At 36.2% G+C, this 19,095-nt stretch overlaps 1 protein-coding gene across 3 annotated transcripts in view; it reads left to right on the top strand.

Annotated features, from left to right (window-relative positions):
* Positions 1–19,095, top strand: part of ELP4 (elongator acetyltransferase complex subunit 4) — a 251,816-nt gene that overhangs the window by 187,406 nt on the left and 45,315 nt on the right. The window contains exon 10 of one of the 3 annotated variants that reach the window (XM_078058251.1): positions 7,672–7,808. The exons of the other annotated variants lie outside the window; for them this stretch is intronic. Coding sequence (XP_077914377.1) covers positions 7,672–7,782 — 111 coding nt within the window. The 3' untranslated portion in view covers positions 7,783–7,808. Of the gene's footprint in view, positions 1–7,671; positions 7,809–19,095 lie in introns of those variants that run through there. 3 annotated transcript variants of the gene reach the window in all.

The raw sequence follows: 19,095 nt of genomic DNA, 5'->3' as shown, positions 1-19,095 counted from the left end.
CTTGGTGGTCATGAGTAGAGGTTACTTTAAAAAAAAAAAATGACATACTTGTTTTTGCACAATTCTAAATTCGTGGTATTATTTACGTACGGTATTAGTTTCCCATTGCTACTGTAACAAATTACCACAAATTTAGCAGCTTAAACAATATAAATTTACTGTCTTACAGTTCTGGAGCCCAGATATCCAGAATGAGTCTTACAGGACTAAAATCAAGGAGTCAGCGGAGCTGAGTTCCTTCTGGAGACTCTAGGGGAGAATCCATTTCCTTGCCTTTTCCAGATCCTAGAGGCTGCCTGCATTCCTTGGCTCATGACCCCATTTCTCCATCCTCAAAGCTAGCTGGGTCAGGCTGAATCCTTCTTACACTGCCATCTCTCTGGTTCTCTCTGCCACTGTTTTGTTTTTTTTTTAATTTTATTATGTTATGTTAATCACCATACATTACATCATTAGTTTTTTATGTAGTGTTCCATGATTCACTGTTTGCGTTTAACACCCAGTGCTCCATGCAGTACATGCCCTCTTTAATACCCATCACCAGGCTAACCCATCCCCCCACCCCCCTCCCCTCTAGAACCCTCAGTTTGTTTCTCAGAGTCCATAGTCTCTCATGGTTCGTCTCCCCCTCCAATTTCCCCCCCTTCATTTTTCCCTCTCTCTGCCACTTTAAGGACCCTTATGATTACTTTGGGCCCACTGAAATAAATCTGGAGAATCTCCCTATTTTAGGATCAACTGATGAGCAACCTTAATTCCATCTGTAACCTTCATTCCCCTTTGCTGTGTAAAGTAACATATGACAGGTTCCAGGGATTAGGATGTGGGCATCTTTGAGGGGCCATTCTGCCTTTCATACATTTCTTTCATATTTGCTCACAGGAACCACTTTGATAAACCATAGAGCCAGAACTACTTCATTGGCTCAAAAAGGAGTTCTTTCTCTGATTTAAAATAAACTAATATTTATCATTTTAGCTGATTTTGAGGAAAAGAAAAAAGAGAAATTAGACTAAGTACTACAAATCTCAACAAGCACACAACCAAAGATTAGCATTTTTACAAAATCATATGCTAAAACCAATCCTTGTAGACATGACCAAAAAATTGTGTTTCGAGGAAGGGAGTAAGAAACTAGCTTTTTTTTTTTTCTTTTGAGTACCTACTATGTGGCAGACACTATAATATATATTTTACAGATATTACTACCTTTTAATCTCTAAACACTCCTATAATTAAGTATATTTTCCTCCTTTTAATGATCAGCAAGCTGAAGCTGGATCACTTTAGGTATTCCCAAAAGATACAGTTAATGGGAGATCCCAAAATTTTCATACTACATACACCATGCTAAATTCTGTGAAATGTGAATTGTATCTATCAATCAAGAAATGTTTTTTCAGAGGACCAAGGTGTTCAAAGTGTTATGGAATCAACTAGCAAATATGAAACGTAATCCCTGCCTTTCAGGAATTTATAATCCAGTTGGAGAAATAAGGCAAACCATAGGGAAGTAGTGTAACATCATGCTTTAAGCAAAGATTAAGATAGCCTTGATTTAGAATCCTTGTTCTTCTACTACTTAATCTTTTACTATATTTGAGCCTAGCTTTCCTTTCCTGCCTCAGAAGGTTGTTACAGAGATTAAGTATACATGAAATCACTTAGCCCAGCTTCTGGTATATAGCAAGTACTCAGTAAATAGGAGCTGCAATTATTGTAATAAAATTCTAATAGTACAAGGCTTGAGTTAATGATTACCCAGTCAAGGGATACAAGAGTTCAGTGGAAGAAAGGCTAATTATAAGATGAGTGATTTCATGTTAAACTTGCAGGTATATACAAGGATTTCTTATATTTATGAATGTGGTTAAGTGCTCTAGCTCTGGAAAAGAATACCGGGTTTCAAATTCCATCTCTTTACTAATTGCCTGTTCCTCAGGTTCCTCATTTGTATAATAGGGATCAATATACTACCTACATCGTGGGGCTAAATGAGAGGATTAAATGAATATGCAAAATGCTCAGATCAGTATCTGGCCCATAGTAAGTGCCACATAAGTGTTATTATTAGTATCAAGGATACACCTTGTATAGCCCATCCTCAGTGATCCATTGTGGGTGACAGCAACAGTAAAGAACACATGGAGTCTCAGTTTCCCATAGCCATAAGTGATTTGCACAGCTGGACAGCATCACTGGTAGGATGGACATTGGATGAGGATATAACATATGCCTACAATGTTCTTAGCAGTATGCTTTAGGCAATACAAAATGGCAAACACTCTTTATTTCTACCAACCTCCCTGGCTAGGCGAGAAGACAAAACTGATGGTGGATGAAATAGAGACTAATTAAGTTCTAAAATGAGGGTGAACTGACTTCTAAGTACAGTAGGAAATCAGAGAAAGAAGAAGTCATTATGGATCATACCACCTTACTAAAGAAAGTAGGACTTAAACTAGACCTGGAATAATGGGTGGGATTTTATTGACTGGTGAGAAGATGATAGACAATTCTGAACATAAAAAACTGCCCTGAAGTATCATGCATCCTTTGCTCTAACCTTTCTCCCCAACTTGTTAAATAAGCAGTAACAAAGAAAGGAGAGAGCGAATGAGGAGACCGCAAATGCCGTAAGCCCATGGAATCATAAATAAATGTGTTTTATATTGAAGGAATTTAAGAACAAGGAATTCATGGATAGAATTTAGGTGTTCCAGAAACTTGGATGGAAGAGAATCTACATCTTTATTTTCCTAACCTCCCACTGAAATTTAGTATTTTCTTAATTATGAATATAGGCAATAAACTATAATTCACATTAGCACAGATTTCTTTCATGTAAGATTATAACTATACAGGTATCTCAAAATACCATTTATATTCATCTCCTTTGGTATATATATATAATATATATATTGTATATATATATTAGGCCTACTGCTGTTCTTACTATTTAATTGTTAATTGAAAAAGCACAGATATTACTGTATCAAAAATGAGCTTATTATTCGATAACATTTCAATGCAATCTGTTTCTTTTGTTGTAATCCAGTGTATTTCATTTTATACATTTAAAAGCGTTATTCTGAAAAGGAGTTCATAGATTCTATCACATTGCCAAATGAGTCCATGGCACTAGAATAGTGCTTCTGGGAATATATCGTTTTTTTAGGTAACCACATCCATAGTTGACTCATATTGAGCTTACAATCAACTAAAATCCCTTTTCTGAACATGTTAGTTTATGCTATATTTATTCCCTAACATAGGCAACTAGCATTACTATCCAGCCAGTGACTATAACTGACTGACAAATATGCAATTCTTAGAATAGCATTTTATTTATAAATGTTTATTTATTTTTAAATGTTTACCTACCTAAATATAGAATTTAATATTAAACACCTGAAGTGATATCTTACAAGATATTTCCTATATGCAGATAGAACTGCTAAAAATTACATATTTCTTTTATTCTTGGTTTTATTAAGATATAATTGACATATAACATTACATTAATTTAAGGTGTACAACATGATTTGATATATGAACATATTGGGAAATGATTACCGCAATAAGTTTCATTAACATTTCTTACCTCACAGTTACAAAACTATTTTTTCTTGTGATGAGAACATTTAGGATTTAATCTCTTAGCGACTTTCAAATAGACAGTACAGTATTATTAGCCGTAGCAACCATGCTGTACATAACATCCCCAGTATTTATTTATCTTATAACTGGAAGTTTGTACCTTTTGACTACCTTCACCCATTTCCCCCACCACCACCACCACCTCTCTGGCAATCTGTTCTGTTTCTATGAGTTCAGTTTTTTTAGATTCCACGTATAAGTGAAATCAAACAGTATTTGCCTTTCTCTGTGTGACTTATTTCATTAACATAATGCCTACAAGGTCCATCCACATTGTCACAAATGGCAGGATTTCCTTCTTTTTTTATGGGTGAGTACTACTACATATATGTGTGTGTGTTTATATACCACATTTTCTTTATTCATCTGTCAATGAACTATTAGGTTGTTTCCAAGTCTTGGCTGTTGTAAATAATGCTGCAGTCTTAAAATGAGGGTGCTGATACCTCTTCAAGATAGTGATTTCATTTCCTTTGGCTATATACCCAGAAATGAAATTCCCGGATCATATGGTAGTTCTTTTTTTTTTTTTTTTAAAACAAGGTGAACCATCCCTTTCTTTATGTATGAGTGAATTCTTCGTATATTTTGGAAGTTAACCTTTATCAGATATATGATTTGCAAACATGTTCTCCCATTCCATAGGTTGCCTTTTCATTGTGTTCATAGTTTCCTTTGCTGTGCAGAAGCTTATTAGTTTGATGTAGTCCCACTTATTTATTTTTCCTTTTGTTGCTTTTGCTTTTAGTGTCAAATCCAAAAAAATCATTGCTGAGACTCATATCAAGGAGCTTACCCCCTGTTTCCTTCTAGGAGTTTTATGGTTTCAAGTCTTTAATCCATTTTAAGTTGACTTATGTGTATGGTATAAGATAAGGGTCCAGTATCATTATTTTCCATGTGGCCATCTGGTTTTTCCAGCACCATTTATTGAAGAGACTATCCTTTCCCCATTGTATATTTTTGGCTCCTTTGTCAAAAATTAATTGACTACTGGGATGCCTGGGTGGCTCAGTCAGTTGAGTGTCTGCCTTTGGCTCAGGTCATGATCCCAGGGTCCTGGGATTGAGTCCCGCATCGGGCTCCTTGCTCGGCGGGAGCCTGCTTCTCCCTCTGCCTGCCACTCCCCCTGCTTGTGCTCTCTCTCTCTCTCTCTGACAAATAAAATATTAAATAAAAAAAAAATTAATTGACTACTTATGTGTGGATTTATTTCTGGTCTCTCTATTTGTTCCATTGATCTATATGTCCATTGTATGTTAATGCCATACTGTTTTGATTATGACATAATCATAGTTCATCATAGTTCATAATATATTTTGAAGTCAGGAAGTGTAAATGCCTCCAGCTTTGTTCTTTCTCAAGATTGTTCTTCCTATCCTGGTTCTTTTATGGTTGCATACACATTTTAGGATTGTGTTCTATTTCTGTGAAAAAAATGCCATTGGAATTTTGATAGAGATTGCATTAAATCTATAGATTGCTTTGGGTAGTGTGAACATTTTTAACTATTAACTCTTCCAATCCATGAGCATAGAATTTCTTTCCATTTATTTGTGTTCTTCAGTTTTTTTCATTAATGTCTTTTAGTTTTCAGTATACAGATCTTTTACCTCCTTTGTTGAATTTATTCCTAGGTATTTATTCTTTCTGATGCATTTGTAAATGGGGTTGTTTTTCTAATTGCTGTTTCTAGTATATAGAAGTGCAGTTTTTTTGTATATTGATTTTGCATCCTGCAACTTTGTAATTTGTTTATTAGTTCTAAGAGCTTTTTGTGGAGCCTTTAGGGTTTTCTATATATAGTGTCATCTCTTCTGCTAAAGTAGAGACAGTTTTACTTCTTCCTTTCTGATTTGGATGCTTTTTATTTCTTTTTCTTGCCTAATTGCTCTGGCTAGGGCTTCCAATACTATATTGAATAAAAGTGGCAAGAGTAGGCATTCTAGTCTTTTTCCTGATCCTGGAGGAAATGCTTTCAGCTTTTCACTAATGAGTATGATGTTAGCTGTAGACTTGTCATATGTGGCCTTTATTATGTTGAAGGACATTCCCTATACCAGTTTGTTGAGAGTTTTTGTTATGAATGGATGTTGAATCTTGTCAGATGCTTTTTCTGCACTTATTGAAATGATCATATGATTTTTATCCTTCATTTTGTTAGTGTGGTGTATCACGATTGATTTGCAGATATTGAATCATCCTTGCATCCCTCTAATAAATCACACTTGATCATGGGATGTGATCCTTTTAATGTACTTTCTAAATGCAAACGAATCTGCCAAACAAGAATTACATATTTCTTCTAAAAACAGAGGTGCTTTTTGGTTTGTTTTGTAGGGTGGGAAACAGAGAATGACTGTTCTGGTTATTATTGCTGTATAACAAACCACCACAAAAGTTATTGAGTAAAATGGTCATTTTACTACATCCAGAGCTTCTGTGGATCAGGAATTTGAGCAGGACACAGCAACTATGCTCAATGGATGTACTGTTCCATGATAGCTAGGTCCTCAGCTAGAAAGATTCAGTGACTAAAGCTAGGAATCAACTATGAGCACCTTCCCTCACATGTCTAGTGGTGCATGCTGGCCATCAGCTGGAACCTCAGTTGAGGCTGTCCTCCCTGTATGTAGCCCTCAGAGCACATGGCCTGGGCTTCCTCACAGCATGGAGGCCTCATCTTACATGGCAGTTGAATTCCTTAGATAGCAGCTTAGCTTCCAAAAGTGAGTGTTCTAGAAAACAAGGTAAAAGCTGCCTGGCCTTTTATGATCTATTATAAAGCATCACATCTGGCACACTTTATTGATTGAAACAGTCACCCAGATTAAAGGAGAGAAGATATAAACCTGCCACTTGATCATACTTTACAAGATCACTTTGTACAACAGCATGTGGAATGGGTCATGCTGTGCAGTTATCTTTGGAAACTATAGTCTGTAAATAGGTGGAAAACTATGGTAGTATTTGAACCTGTGGTCGCCAATGTCACCTGTCAATGATTAAGATGAAATATCATTTATGTAAATGACCCAGATTTGAAGTTGAGGTGTATAAGTATGTTATCTATCATTCTAGTAATGAAATTTCTCATTTTATTAGGGTTGCGGGGGAGGTGTTTTCCAAATCTGAAATTTTTATTTTTCTAAAACTTGTAGCTTTGTGTGTTTCTCAGCAGAAAATCTGAAAGTCACAAGTATTGTCTGACATATATAATGACAGAGAAAAAAGGTTCCATATTTTCTCCCCTAAAAGTTTTGATGTATAATGGAACCCCAAGGGTAAATTGTACGGTATGTGACTTATACTGCAATAAACCTGTTTTTTAAAGAATCGTAAATTTTAGCTAATGATATGCATGCCAGAGTGGTTAGAGGTAAAGTGTACTGATATCTGCAAGCTACTTAGAAATTCACCAAAAATAAGATAGTTGGGTGGCTAGATAGATGTTTAGAGAGGTGATAAATCAAGTATGGAAAAAAGTTAATTGTACAGTTTAGATGGTGGTTATATGAATGTTATCCTAAAAAATTCTCTTAATTTTCCTATATGTTTGAAATTTTTCACAATAAAATACTAGGAAAAATCAGGAGACAACACTACACAACCAGTGTAGTATCAGGTAGAATGGCCTAAAAAAAAGATTTTTGTTCTTTTCAAGTTTTCTTATTTTCTTCATTCAAAGTTCTGACTAGTTTTGATGTTAACTACTGCATCACCTATTTTTATTCAAGCAATTGGACAATTATGTGGTAAGAGAGGAAGCAGAAGGGAAGTTAGACACAAAACCTCACCACGGTTCTGCGACTATCAAACCAGAAACGTTCGAGACAAGTAATTATAATTAACCAAGTTTTGCCACTAGAGAAACTAAAACTCTACGCTGAATGTGTAAACAAACAGAGTATGATCTGCATCTCAAATGCTGTTTGCCTTGCTAAAATCTTACACCTCTTTTTTCTCTCGAGGCAATTACTTTTAATTTTTTTTCCTTTTCTTTGACCTCAGCAATATGTTCCCGGTTTGCATTATTCATGGAATCATGAAGGGTCACTGTCATCCGCCCAATCCCGAAATAGTTTGGCGCTTTTTCGAATTGGTCCGCTTGCATTGTATTGAAGCGGTAACCCGCTGACGCAGACACTTACTCCAGCAATCTTGTGCTCCACTCAGGCCAGAAAAAAAAAGATAAAAGGAATGAAAGTGTCTTTCAGTTGCTAAGCAAAGGAGTAGCTGGTAAGGAATAATAAAGCTTTGGAATTTCTAAGTCCTGTAGTAAAATTTGTACGAATTGAAACATTTAATACCTTCACTGAGGATAGTACTAACTGATCAACTGAGACCACTCAACAGAACAACTCAACTTTTAAAAAAAATGCCCTTCTTACATGTCCATCGGTAACTGCTACTGTGACATGCTAGGTAGAACCCTTGCACTTAAGAAACATTAGGCATCATAACTAGGAAGAAAAGTTGGAGAGGACACCAGGGCATGAGCAGATTCGCACTGCAAGATAAAGCAAAAAAGAAGATAAGTGCCAAGGACCAGATGGAATGAAATCATGTTCCCCTGGCTCTCTTGCCCAACCTGAGAAGCCAGGCCAGGGGAGTTTATGATCGTGGTACAGGAATGGGGGCTGTTGCTAATGCTTAAGCTGCCCCATCAGTCAAGGTTGCTATTCAATATGCCTGTTACTCTCTATTTTGTGTTTAGGTTTGGATTCTTATATGAAACTTGGCAGCTTTGGAAGCTGATTCATATTTTGTTCTGCTTAAGACTTTCACTTCCAAGTACATATTCAGGCTTTGTTTGCCCAGTTTTGTTGTTTGCGTGGTTGAATGCTATCCCTGGAAAGATGTACTTTTGAGCTAGTATGAAGTCAATGACTTCCCTTCAGCATTCATGAGGAAGTTCTGAAGTTTCTGTTTCAAGGCTTTGACATGTCAGCATGTGCAAATCTAGGCTGATGCCAAGATGCCTTATGCCAATAGGTTCCTTTTGATCTTGGTGGGCAAGATTTTCCTTGTGGCTCTTAACCTGTTGCCATTAAAAGAAACAAAATTATAAGATTATGGTCTGTAACATAGGTTATAGGCACTCATATAATTAATACTGTACCACAACACTGTTTTCAGTTTGCTAGAATTTTTAACTGTTTTGGCACTTTTTTGGAAAAAAAAAATCTGTTTTCTAAAACTGCATTCAACTCCTGATTTTCCATTCAACCCATGATGATGCTTCCCGACTGCTCAGCTGGAATCTGGATTGGCCTTCTTTCATTCAGCATAGTTTTGAACCAGTGGCAAGTCTTGTTGTGGGGAATATTCGGGGTAGCAAATTCTAATTTGGCAGCACCCTGGGGACATTAATCAATCAGAAAATATAAATGAACAAATCATTTCTCAGATGAAATGGTTCAATTGAGAATAATATTGAAATGAAAACACCAAAATGTTGACTTGACTACAGTTCATTGGATGCATGGTACTATTGATTTTATTTTTATTGCTTTTATCAGGCTTGCTCTTTAAGTCTTTATGATTTAAATAATTGGCAATCACTTATTAGCTGTTCTAAGGCTGAGTTCACCTTTACTACTTGCTCCCTGACTGATACCATGATCCTCTCCATTGCCTTCCTCACTTCTGTTATATCCCCATCTCAGCCTGATACACCATCCCATTGTCAGCAGCTTTCACAATAAATTGTTGCTCCACAGTGTATTATTGATTCAGATTTGGGGTGGAAATTATAATTTAACTGTAATTTATATCATTAGCATAATATAAACATACACAGTATTTCAAATATTTAAGTATCTGAAATGTTGCTCAATAAAGAGCACACTTATCCAGGTTGCCCATTGAAAGGAAGAGAAGACCTCCCACAAAAAAACTTTTAAAATATTTGCTTTTGTTGTTTGTTTTCAGTGTTTATTCTTTTGTCCAGAAAGCTAATCATTAAGATTTGAAAATTCAGGAAGGAGGCAGTATTTGATTTCTACTATATAGATTGGGAAGAATAGTAATCTTGAAAATATTGAGTTAGTATGAATTTTTTAAATTAGAGCCATTCACTTTAAAATTCATGTATGAGGGACGCCTGAGTGGCTCAGTCAGTGAAGCAACTGCCTTCGGCTCAGGTCATGATCCTAGGGTCCTGGAATCAAATTCCGCATCAGGCTCCTTACTCAGCAGGGAGCCTGCTGCTCCCTCTGTTCTCTCTCTCTCTCTCTCCCTCCCCCAACAAATAAACAAACAAAATCTTTAAGAAAATAAAATAAAATTCATATATGATGTTTATGATTATCAGTATTTATATTCCCATAGTTTAATAATATTATCTATGACTTCTCAATGATAATGCCTAGTAAAAGTGCTTGTTTTAAAGCTTTCTGTTGGGGGGGGTGCCTTGGTGGCTCAGTCAGTTAAGTGTCTGACTCTTGATTTCAACTCAGGTCACTGTGCAATGTTGGAAGCTTTGTCTTAAAGCAGATTTCTAGAAAATAAGATCCTGATTGATTGTAGATACCTTGGGTACTCGCTTGTGATAGGTGATTGCCTTGATCTAGTTAAAGCCTCAAAAGGAACTAGCAAATAAATAGGCCTTTCTATGAAGTAATGTCAAAGAGAGAGATTAAATAGAAAGCAGAGGCACCTCTGTTGTATTTTTGGTACATGCTTAGACCTCTCCTTGAGAAAGCTGGACTAGGGAGAAAGAGTATGAGGCAGAGAAAAAGGGGGTGTCAACCAGTATCTACTATAATGCTGACCTTATTTTCTTTTTGTCTCCCTTATTAAAGGTGATTTTATGTTTCTTTGTGTAAAATACTAATGTTGACTGCAACCATTTCATTTTAATCATAATTGCTGTTACAGTAACTATTTTAATTAAAATGGCTGTTATAAAATCTTTACTAATTATAGTGGAGGAATTGCTGGGTCAACTTGTCTAACCCATCTCTCCAAAATAGGGGAATTCAAAGACAATATGCAGTGTAATACCTTGACGCCTGTGCTTTCAAATTGCCAACAAGATAGATTCTAATAACCCTCATTAACTTTATTTGTGAAATTTGAAAGTAACAAGGCCAGAGGCCATGATGGTTACTTCCTCCGCTTTCCTTTACTCTGGAGTATAGTATTCCTTTCCTTTACTCTGGAGTATAGTATTCCATATATATGGAGTAAGAGTCAAAGCCAATCTGTTTAATCAGTTTATTGAGGAATCTCAACTCAGGAGGTATACACATTAAACAATTTTCTTTGTTCTCATGGTGGCTTTCAACTGTCAAATCTTTTCCTTAAGTATATCTTTGTCATATTTAATAACTTTGGGGTCACTTGTTATTAAAATGAAGCATTGTTTAAAACTTTAACCTCAAATGCAGTTTAAAATGTCATCTGCCCTTTACTCAATGCAGGCTTGAACTGGGATCTTCACTCTTTGAGAGGTTGAAGGGATCGGAGAGCAGAGTCTGGTTACGAAGATTCTGGCTTTCCTGTTTGTAAGGCCCAGGTCCTCCAACTTACAGGGCCAGGGAGAATGGAGTGGTAACAGAGTATGTGTTTCTTTACACAGCTGGCCACTCTTAAAGTCCTCTGTTGATTATGACTACTTTCCTGACTACCTCTGAAGCAGGCCTCCAAGTGCTGGTCCTCTCGAGGGCTAAATATATGAGTGTTTCAGAGGGCCCGGTAAGAGTGTCCACACCATATTGTTTTCTGATGTCAGAAGACAGCATTTGTGCCCACAGTGGTATGCTTCATCAGCCTCTTGCTGACTGATTTCCCTTACCGAGCGGGCCATCATCTTGGGTAGAGCCCTGGCAAGCTGACTGAAGTGCCTGCCACGTGTCCTCACCAGGCCAATCCATGGCAATGTAGGCTGCTCCCCCAAAACCCCTCTCTCTGCCCTGCCATTCCTCTCTAGTTCTCTCCGCCTTGCTCAAGTAGGCCTGGGCACAGATTAACACACTCTCTGCCTAAACAGATGTCCAGTGGGGAATAAAATGCCAATCTTTTCATTTTACAGCCAGTCTTTGAGTTAGTCTCTTGGAGCTCCACCAGCACCTTTGAACTAGCTTCACAGAGTAGAATCTCCTCTCACTATAAGCACTGTATTTCCCACAAAGACCGGTGGCCCCATAACTCTTAGCTTCTTTTCCTCCAACCTCTTACATGCAGGTTGGGGTGATGGCTGTGGTATATTTTGCTACCATTAGGCTTGGGAGGTGTCTGGGCCCAATTGCTAAGGATGCCTTTAGGCCTCACTTAATCAACGAGGGGTCCATCCTGTAAAAGTACTACTCACCACGCTGTTACAATTATGCTGATAGAAGGAGCAATTTTTAATGCACAGCAAAGTCCTTGAGAAATCCTTGGCACACAGTAAAAATTAGATAAATGTTCATTCCTTTGCCCTTTCAAAAAAGGCTGAGATTCTAAGAGAAGGCTTAGCAAAGGAGGAGGATAGGATATCAAAAGACTTTGACAAAATGGACAGAATTTCAGCCATAGGAACACATGAACAGAGGTTGAGATATGGAAAACTGGAGAGAGATTTGGAGAAAGTGAGTAAACTTTTTGATAGCAGAAAACAGGATATCAGATCAGAAAAGCAGGTTGGGAACATCAAATCAAGGGTTTTTACTGAAGATAGGATTAAGGAATCTAAATCTGGGCACAGTGGAAAGGCTTATCAGGAAAGAAAGTATCATGTTGAAAATGGTACATTTGGGGAAGTTGACTGGTAGGTGACATGCAGAATGGAGTGGAAGAAAGGAGACCAGAATACTACCAAGTAGTATTGTAACAGTTAAAAAGGAAGAAATGAGGGGAGGAGTTGCAGTACAAGAGAGCATGTAGAAAAGGAAAATATAAGCAATATTGGAATCATTTGTGATTTTTGATGACTAATCTTATAGGCTAGGATATGCCAGCATGTCCAAAATGCATGCTGCATGCCACGGTCCTTGTCAGATACACCAAGTCAGCAAAGCATTCTCTGTCAAATGAGCTGAGGAAACGCAGCATAATACTTAGGGATTCATAAAGTAACAGCAATCATAAAGGGGAAAAAAAAATATGACTTCGTTTAATGTAGCATTCCCCAAAGTTGTTTGATTATAGAACTCCCTTTTTTATAACTTCTATCATACAGAGTCAAAATTCAAAAAAAACACCTTGAGAACCACTGCACCATGTTATTATGTTATGAATGTTGATTTGCACATTAATATTGTAATTTTATTTAGTAAACAAAAGTGTAATTTATGATAAGCTCAATTTCTGAGTAGAAAATACTTCTTGGACTCTCTAAGCTTGAGCTATATCTTTTGAGGCTTGACCTTGTCTCATATTCAAAATGAAATATTCTTTCGTAGCATAAGACCAAGAATGAGTTGCTCTAATTTATAATTTTGGGGATTGACTTTTGTGGCTTTAAGAGACCTCTATACATTGGTATCTGTGTCCTCAGCTCTGAGCTCAGAAGAAAAAGGGCTTTATTTTGAGAGTACCATTCCCCTTTTAAAGTGAGCACATGTAAAACAAGGATTTTGTGTAGAGAATAACAAGACGAAAACATTCTCATTTATTGTTACACATAATAAACGCTAACTAAAAATTTGTTGGATTATGAAAGTAAGGCAGATAATAATTACACTTTATACACAAAGAAATTTGAGACTTAAAGATGACAATTTATTGGCTCAGGGTAGCTAGTTTATGATAGAACCAGGACTTGAGAGAATCAGGTCACTTGTTCTTTCTAATAAAGCACGCCTCCTTAAATAATAAAAGATAAAATAACCACTTTTGTTGAATGTCAAGAGGACTTTTCCTTTGTAAATTATTCCAAACTTCTCAGGAGGCCTAGCCACAAAAGCTTTCTGTTCACACTTATTCTTGGACAGAGGTCCCTCCCTTCCACACAATTATTAATGTCATTGAATGTAGTAAATGTGTCTGTATTGCCTTCACTTTCACTGTATCTTAAAGAATATCAAAGGCTAGTAAACTCTGACTCTCGGGGCAGGAATTACGCCCAGTTGAATAATAAAGAAGCTGAGACTCAGGCAGTGACTTCTCACAGTCACTGGGCAAGTTAATGCCAGGCAGAACACATCTTAAATGTCTTTTAGCAGAAACACTACATAGCACTGAGCATGCAGAACAGTTCCTCCAAGTACACATCTATTGAATAGCCTCCAGTTCATATACCTCCAGTACATTTTTTCACTTAAACAGATTCATCTATCTCAAAAATAACTGCCCATTACGTTATATTTTTTTTTTAAGTAAGCTCTACACCCAGCATGGGGCTTGAGCTCACGACCCCAAGATCAAGAATCTCACCCTCTACTGACTAAGCCAGCCAGGTGCTTAATAGTACCCATTCCTTTAAATCAAGCAAGATTATGGCTATGATATTTTTTAAAGCCTGTAGACAAAAGCTTATAAAAGCAATAAACTTCAACAATAGAAATATGGCAAAATATGTTTTAAAAGCCATCTGCTTTATATCTTTAATAATGTTCAAATACTAGGTTAATAAAAAGGAGAAACTTCGATTTTGTTTTATCATTTTTCTCATTATATTTTTTGATGTGTCATTAATAAAATCCATTTCAGATATTTTGCTGTGAATATATAGTTACATATTTGTTCATTCTGAGAAGTGTTTTTAATAATAAAGAAGAATATATAATCTATTAAAAGGAAGGATAGTTACCTCAGAGAATGCAACTAGGGAATTGCAAGTAGGGAGGGGCAATTTTAGTTTTTGCTTTATATATATTTTATATTACGTTTTATAGGATATTCATTGATTATAAGCATGTATTACTGTTACAGTTTTTTTTCAAAGTTCAAAAAATGGATTTTAAAGAATTAAGGCCTATAACTAACTTAGTGGGCATGTACACTTTTGTCAGAAAATTAAATATTTCAAACATACAGATACTCTACGAAAGCTTCTGTGTATCCATCACCTAATTATGACAAACAGGAACATTTTAGGGAAGTGCATTTTTTAAAAAGTAAATACCCCAAACTTGCCCTGTTGACCAAGAGTAAACGTGAGTTTTTCATTTTTTCCTGTCTGAATCAGTGGGATAGCAAATGGCATATGCTGCGGGAGCTCCCCGTCTTCCGCCGCAGTGCCCTGCTGCAAAACAGTCGTAACCTTTGGTTGCTGGGCAATGGACAACACAGCAAACCTAGCTCCCTTCACTTCTACATTTATTTATCTAGATTAATGATGTAGACCATCATAAACAAACAAGGTATTTGGTATATAAATAGGGTGGCTAATGCATTTCAGGAAATTTTAAGATTTTCCTTAGTGTTCATGTGTACCTTCGGTGCTTTTAACCTCGAAAGAGATATAGGTTGTTTGGAAACCAAAATTAAAGTTAGATTGAGGGGCGCCTGGGTGGCCCAGTCATTAAGCTTCTGCCTTCGGCTCAGGTCATGATCCCGGGGTCCTGAGATCGAGGCCCGCATCGGGCTCCCTGCTCAGTAGGAAGCCTGCTTCTCCCTCCCCCACTCCCCCTGCTTATATTCCCTCTCTGGCTGTCTCTGTCTCTCTGTCAAATAATAAATAAATAAATCTTTAAAAATAACTAAATAAATAAAGTTAGATTGAAAGAGTACAATATGATTTCCTTACCCCATTGATAAATAATACCATGAATCTTAGGGAGGTACGTTGGGTTTTCTATTTCAATTGTTTCCTAACAAATAGAAAGAAGTTATAGAATTATTCATTTATATTAAAGCCACAGAATAGTCTTAGCAGAAAGAGGGAAGAATCTCAAGTTATTCTTGGCTCTCATTCTCTACCAAAATTCAAAAGGAAAATCAAATCCAAAAGAATTTTTTAACCAGTAAAACAGAATGTTATAATTACAGCTAATTTTAGAATGTGCTTATTTATTTGTAAAGGCTAAGAAAGCTAGCGATACAGCATATTTTGAATTTTTATAAGATACTATGTCTACTATCAATTACAGTGTCTATACCATACCACATTAACAGTCCAGAAGCTCCACCATCTCTAAACAGATTGCTTCCACAATTAGTATCTATGTACTAAGTTAGCCGTAAAAACACATATCGGTCCATTTCCTCAGGCTCTGAGGTTCTCACAGAAGTGTTGCAAAAGTAATATGAAGTAATAGATAATTATTTTAGGAGTGAAATGTGAAATGTCACCCATGAAAAAATGTCTAATAAAAATAGGGGCATCTGGGTGGCTCAGTCACTTGAGAGTCTGACTCTTGATTTCAGCTCAGGTCTTGATCTCAGGGTCGTGGGTTCAGGCCCTACGTTAAAATTAAAAAAAAAAAACAAAAAAACAAACACAATAAACCAGTCACAGAAAGACAGATACTGCATGATTTCACTTCAATAAGGTATCTATCGTAGTCAAGCTCATCAAAGTAGTAGAATGGTGGTTGGCATGAGCTGGTGGGTGGAGAAATGGGGAGCTGCTATTTAATGAGCATAAAGTTTCAGTCATGCGAGTTGAAAAAGTTCTAGAAATCTGCTGCACAATGGTTACGTGCCTATGGTTAACAGTATTATACTGTACACTTAAAAATTTGTCAGGAAGGTAGATCTTGTATTATATGTTTTTTTTTTTTTTACCACAATAAAAAAAGAAACAAAAGTCTAGTTATTTTGTTCTTATACACGAACATTCTCATGACCAACAGGGAATATTAGGATGAGACAGTTTACATTGAATAAGACATGACCAATGAAAATATAGTGAGACAATTAAAATTCTCTAAGCCTGATGACTTCTGAAAAATATGCATGACTCTACTATATTGAAATGTAGCTTTCACTGCTTATATTTTTATTTTTAAAAATGTGATTTGACATTTATTGTGGAATCAGAGGAATTTTTCTTCACTATTGTATTTTAGCACTTGCTAACTTTTTTATTTGTGATTTGTTCTATCTCAGGGCTACTTCAAATATGATTTTCTCATGGTAGACACATAGAAATTATTTTCTTGACAGGTACAATATGTTCACAATACTTTCTCCAATCTTTCTTTTTGGTGTCCAGCGTTGTTAAGGGTGACAAACTAATCTGTTTTAAGTGAAATCTAGTAATTTTTATTTTAGTAATAATGATTAATTTTACAGAATCTCTTGTTGAAGTTCATGCTGTGTTATCATTATTCTAAAACTGTGCAACCTACGTGGTTTTTTTTTAAAGAAGTTAAAAATGCCAATACAGAGTGATACTCTAATACCATGTTTATCTACAAATATCTTTGGTTATATTCATTATTTGCTAAACTTTCTACTTTCTATATACAAAACAAGCACATACTTGCCAGACCACAGGCAAATACATAATTTGCATGATTGATGTAAATGTTTCTATTTAATTTGAACATACAGCACATATTCATCTAAATATTTATCATAGAGTTCCCATTTCCAGATGCCCCTGGGTACTACCAATACCCAAATTCTGAAAATGAAAATGAAGAAAATTTTTCTTTCCAAATTCTTAGACACACTTTGCCCCCAAGCTTTAAAATAGCAAACACAGTTGCCAAGAGAAGCTTTAAGAAAGCCAACTTTATGCCTAGAGGCTATAAAGTTGAAAGAATTATGTATACATCATTCTAAAATTTGTACTGTATTATCTGATTTGGCTATCTGGCCTAAAGTTCACCAGGTAATTTCCAGAGCTATAATTCATTTTCACTTATGAGACCTTAGTCAGTTAGTGGGAAAAAGATCTTTTTCCCTCTCTCAAGTTTTTCCAGTAATGCTTCCATGTACCATTAAGCTATTGGCACATTTTACTCCCAGAGGATAGATTTTGTTTGGCATCCTGAGGAATTTTGATATATTTAAGAAGGTGAGAAGTACACATTGGCATCATTTAAACAACATAAGTCTAAACCCAAATTGGCTTTTACATGCCAAAGATATGAAATGTGCCAACTGTTTAATAGTACACAATAACTGTTCAACTACATAAGTTGATTTCAGCAAAACAGTTTGGTATGTGTTTTATCCTGAATCATTTAGATACAATTATGCCTTATGGTGCCTTAATAATAGAGGCAAGTTGTCCATGACTTTCACATAAGCAGATATGAATAATATTGAAATGTTAGTCATACTGTAGTTGAATAAAATATAAGAATATTGCTTTAGTTCAAAAATGCCTCTTCAGCAGCTTCAGTAGCTTCCATGCTGTCAACAAATGTGCAATAGGAAAATCAAGTTTGAGGTTGATGATTGTAGACAGTGAACCTCCCAACTTTTATTTTTTTAAAAGATTTTATTTATTTGAGAGAGAGACAGAGATAGCGAGAGAGAGCACAAGTGGGAAGGAGAGGGAGAAGCAGGCTCCCCGCTGAGCAGGGAGCCCAACGATGTGGGGCTCCATCCCAGGACCCTGGGATCATGACCTGAGCCGAAGGCAGACGCTTAACCAACTGAGCCACCCAGGCGCCCCCCAACTCCTTTTAATAAAGTAAATTTGAGGGGTGTCTGGCTGGCTCAGTCAGAAGAGCATGTGACTCTGGATCTTGGGGTCCTGAGTTTGAGCCCCATGTTGGGTGTAGAGGTTACTAAAAAAATAAATAAAAACAAAAATATCCTTTAGCATTTTAAATCAATAAATAAATCAGTAAATAAAAATTTGGACTTGTAGTGAATTGGAGAAGCACATTACAGATTTTCTTTTTTTAGACTTTTAAATATATATATATATATATACACTATTCATTTTAACTGGACTGACATTCATTGAGCATATATATATGCTTGTATATATATGAAATGCTGTGCCAGCCATGGTTGGAAAGATAAACACAGAGAAAGGTAGATATAATATAACCTTTTCCTTTAAAATTGCTTTCAGGCAATTGGGGAAAACATGCAGAGAGAGAGCATAAGTAGTAACTCGAACACAGAGCAGATAGTGCTTGTGTTTTAATATAGTTAAAAACCAAAAGTTAGTATGCGTAAGAGAGTAAGTATTTACAAGATGGTGGAGGCTATGTTAAAAGGATGGTCTGAGAGCCTCACGTAAAGTAGACTTTAAATAATGATCCCTGTGGTAGAGGAAGATGGAGAATAGAAGCAAGCATTGGAGGTGGACAGTGTGGAGAGAAGGTAGATTAGAAGAGGTTGAAGTTATATAAATAAGGTTCATTTCTCTCTGTTATCAAATCAAGGGAAAAGGACTAGGTGGGATTTTACATAATATATAGGATATACTCAAGATGATCGTAACATATAAGTTATATGTCCTACATAAAATTCACTTTTTTAAAAAAATTTTATTTACTTACTTGAGAGAGAGAGAGAAAGAACAAGTGTGGAGAGGGGCAGAGGGAGAAAGAGAAGCAGGCTCCCTGCTGAGCAGGGAGCCAAGGTGGGGGC

Source organism: Halichoerus grypus, chromosome 11 (assembly GCF_964656455.1).
Source record: "Halichoerus grypus chromosome 11, mHalGry1.hap1.1, whole genome shotgun sequence".
Taxonomy (NCBI): Eukaryota; Metazoa; Chordata; class Mammalia; order Carnivora; family Phocidae; genus Halichoerus; species Halichoerus grypus.
This window is presented reverse-complemented; position numbering and strand designations above follow the sequence as displayed.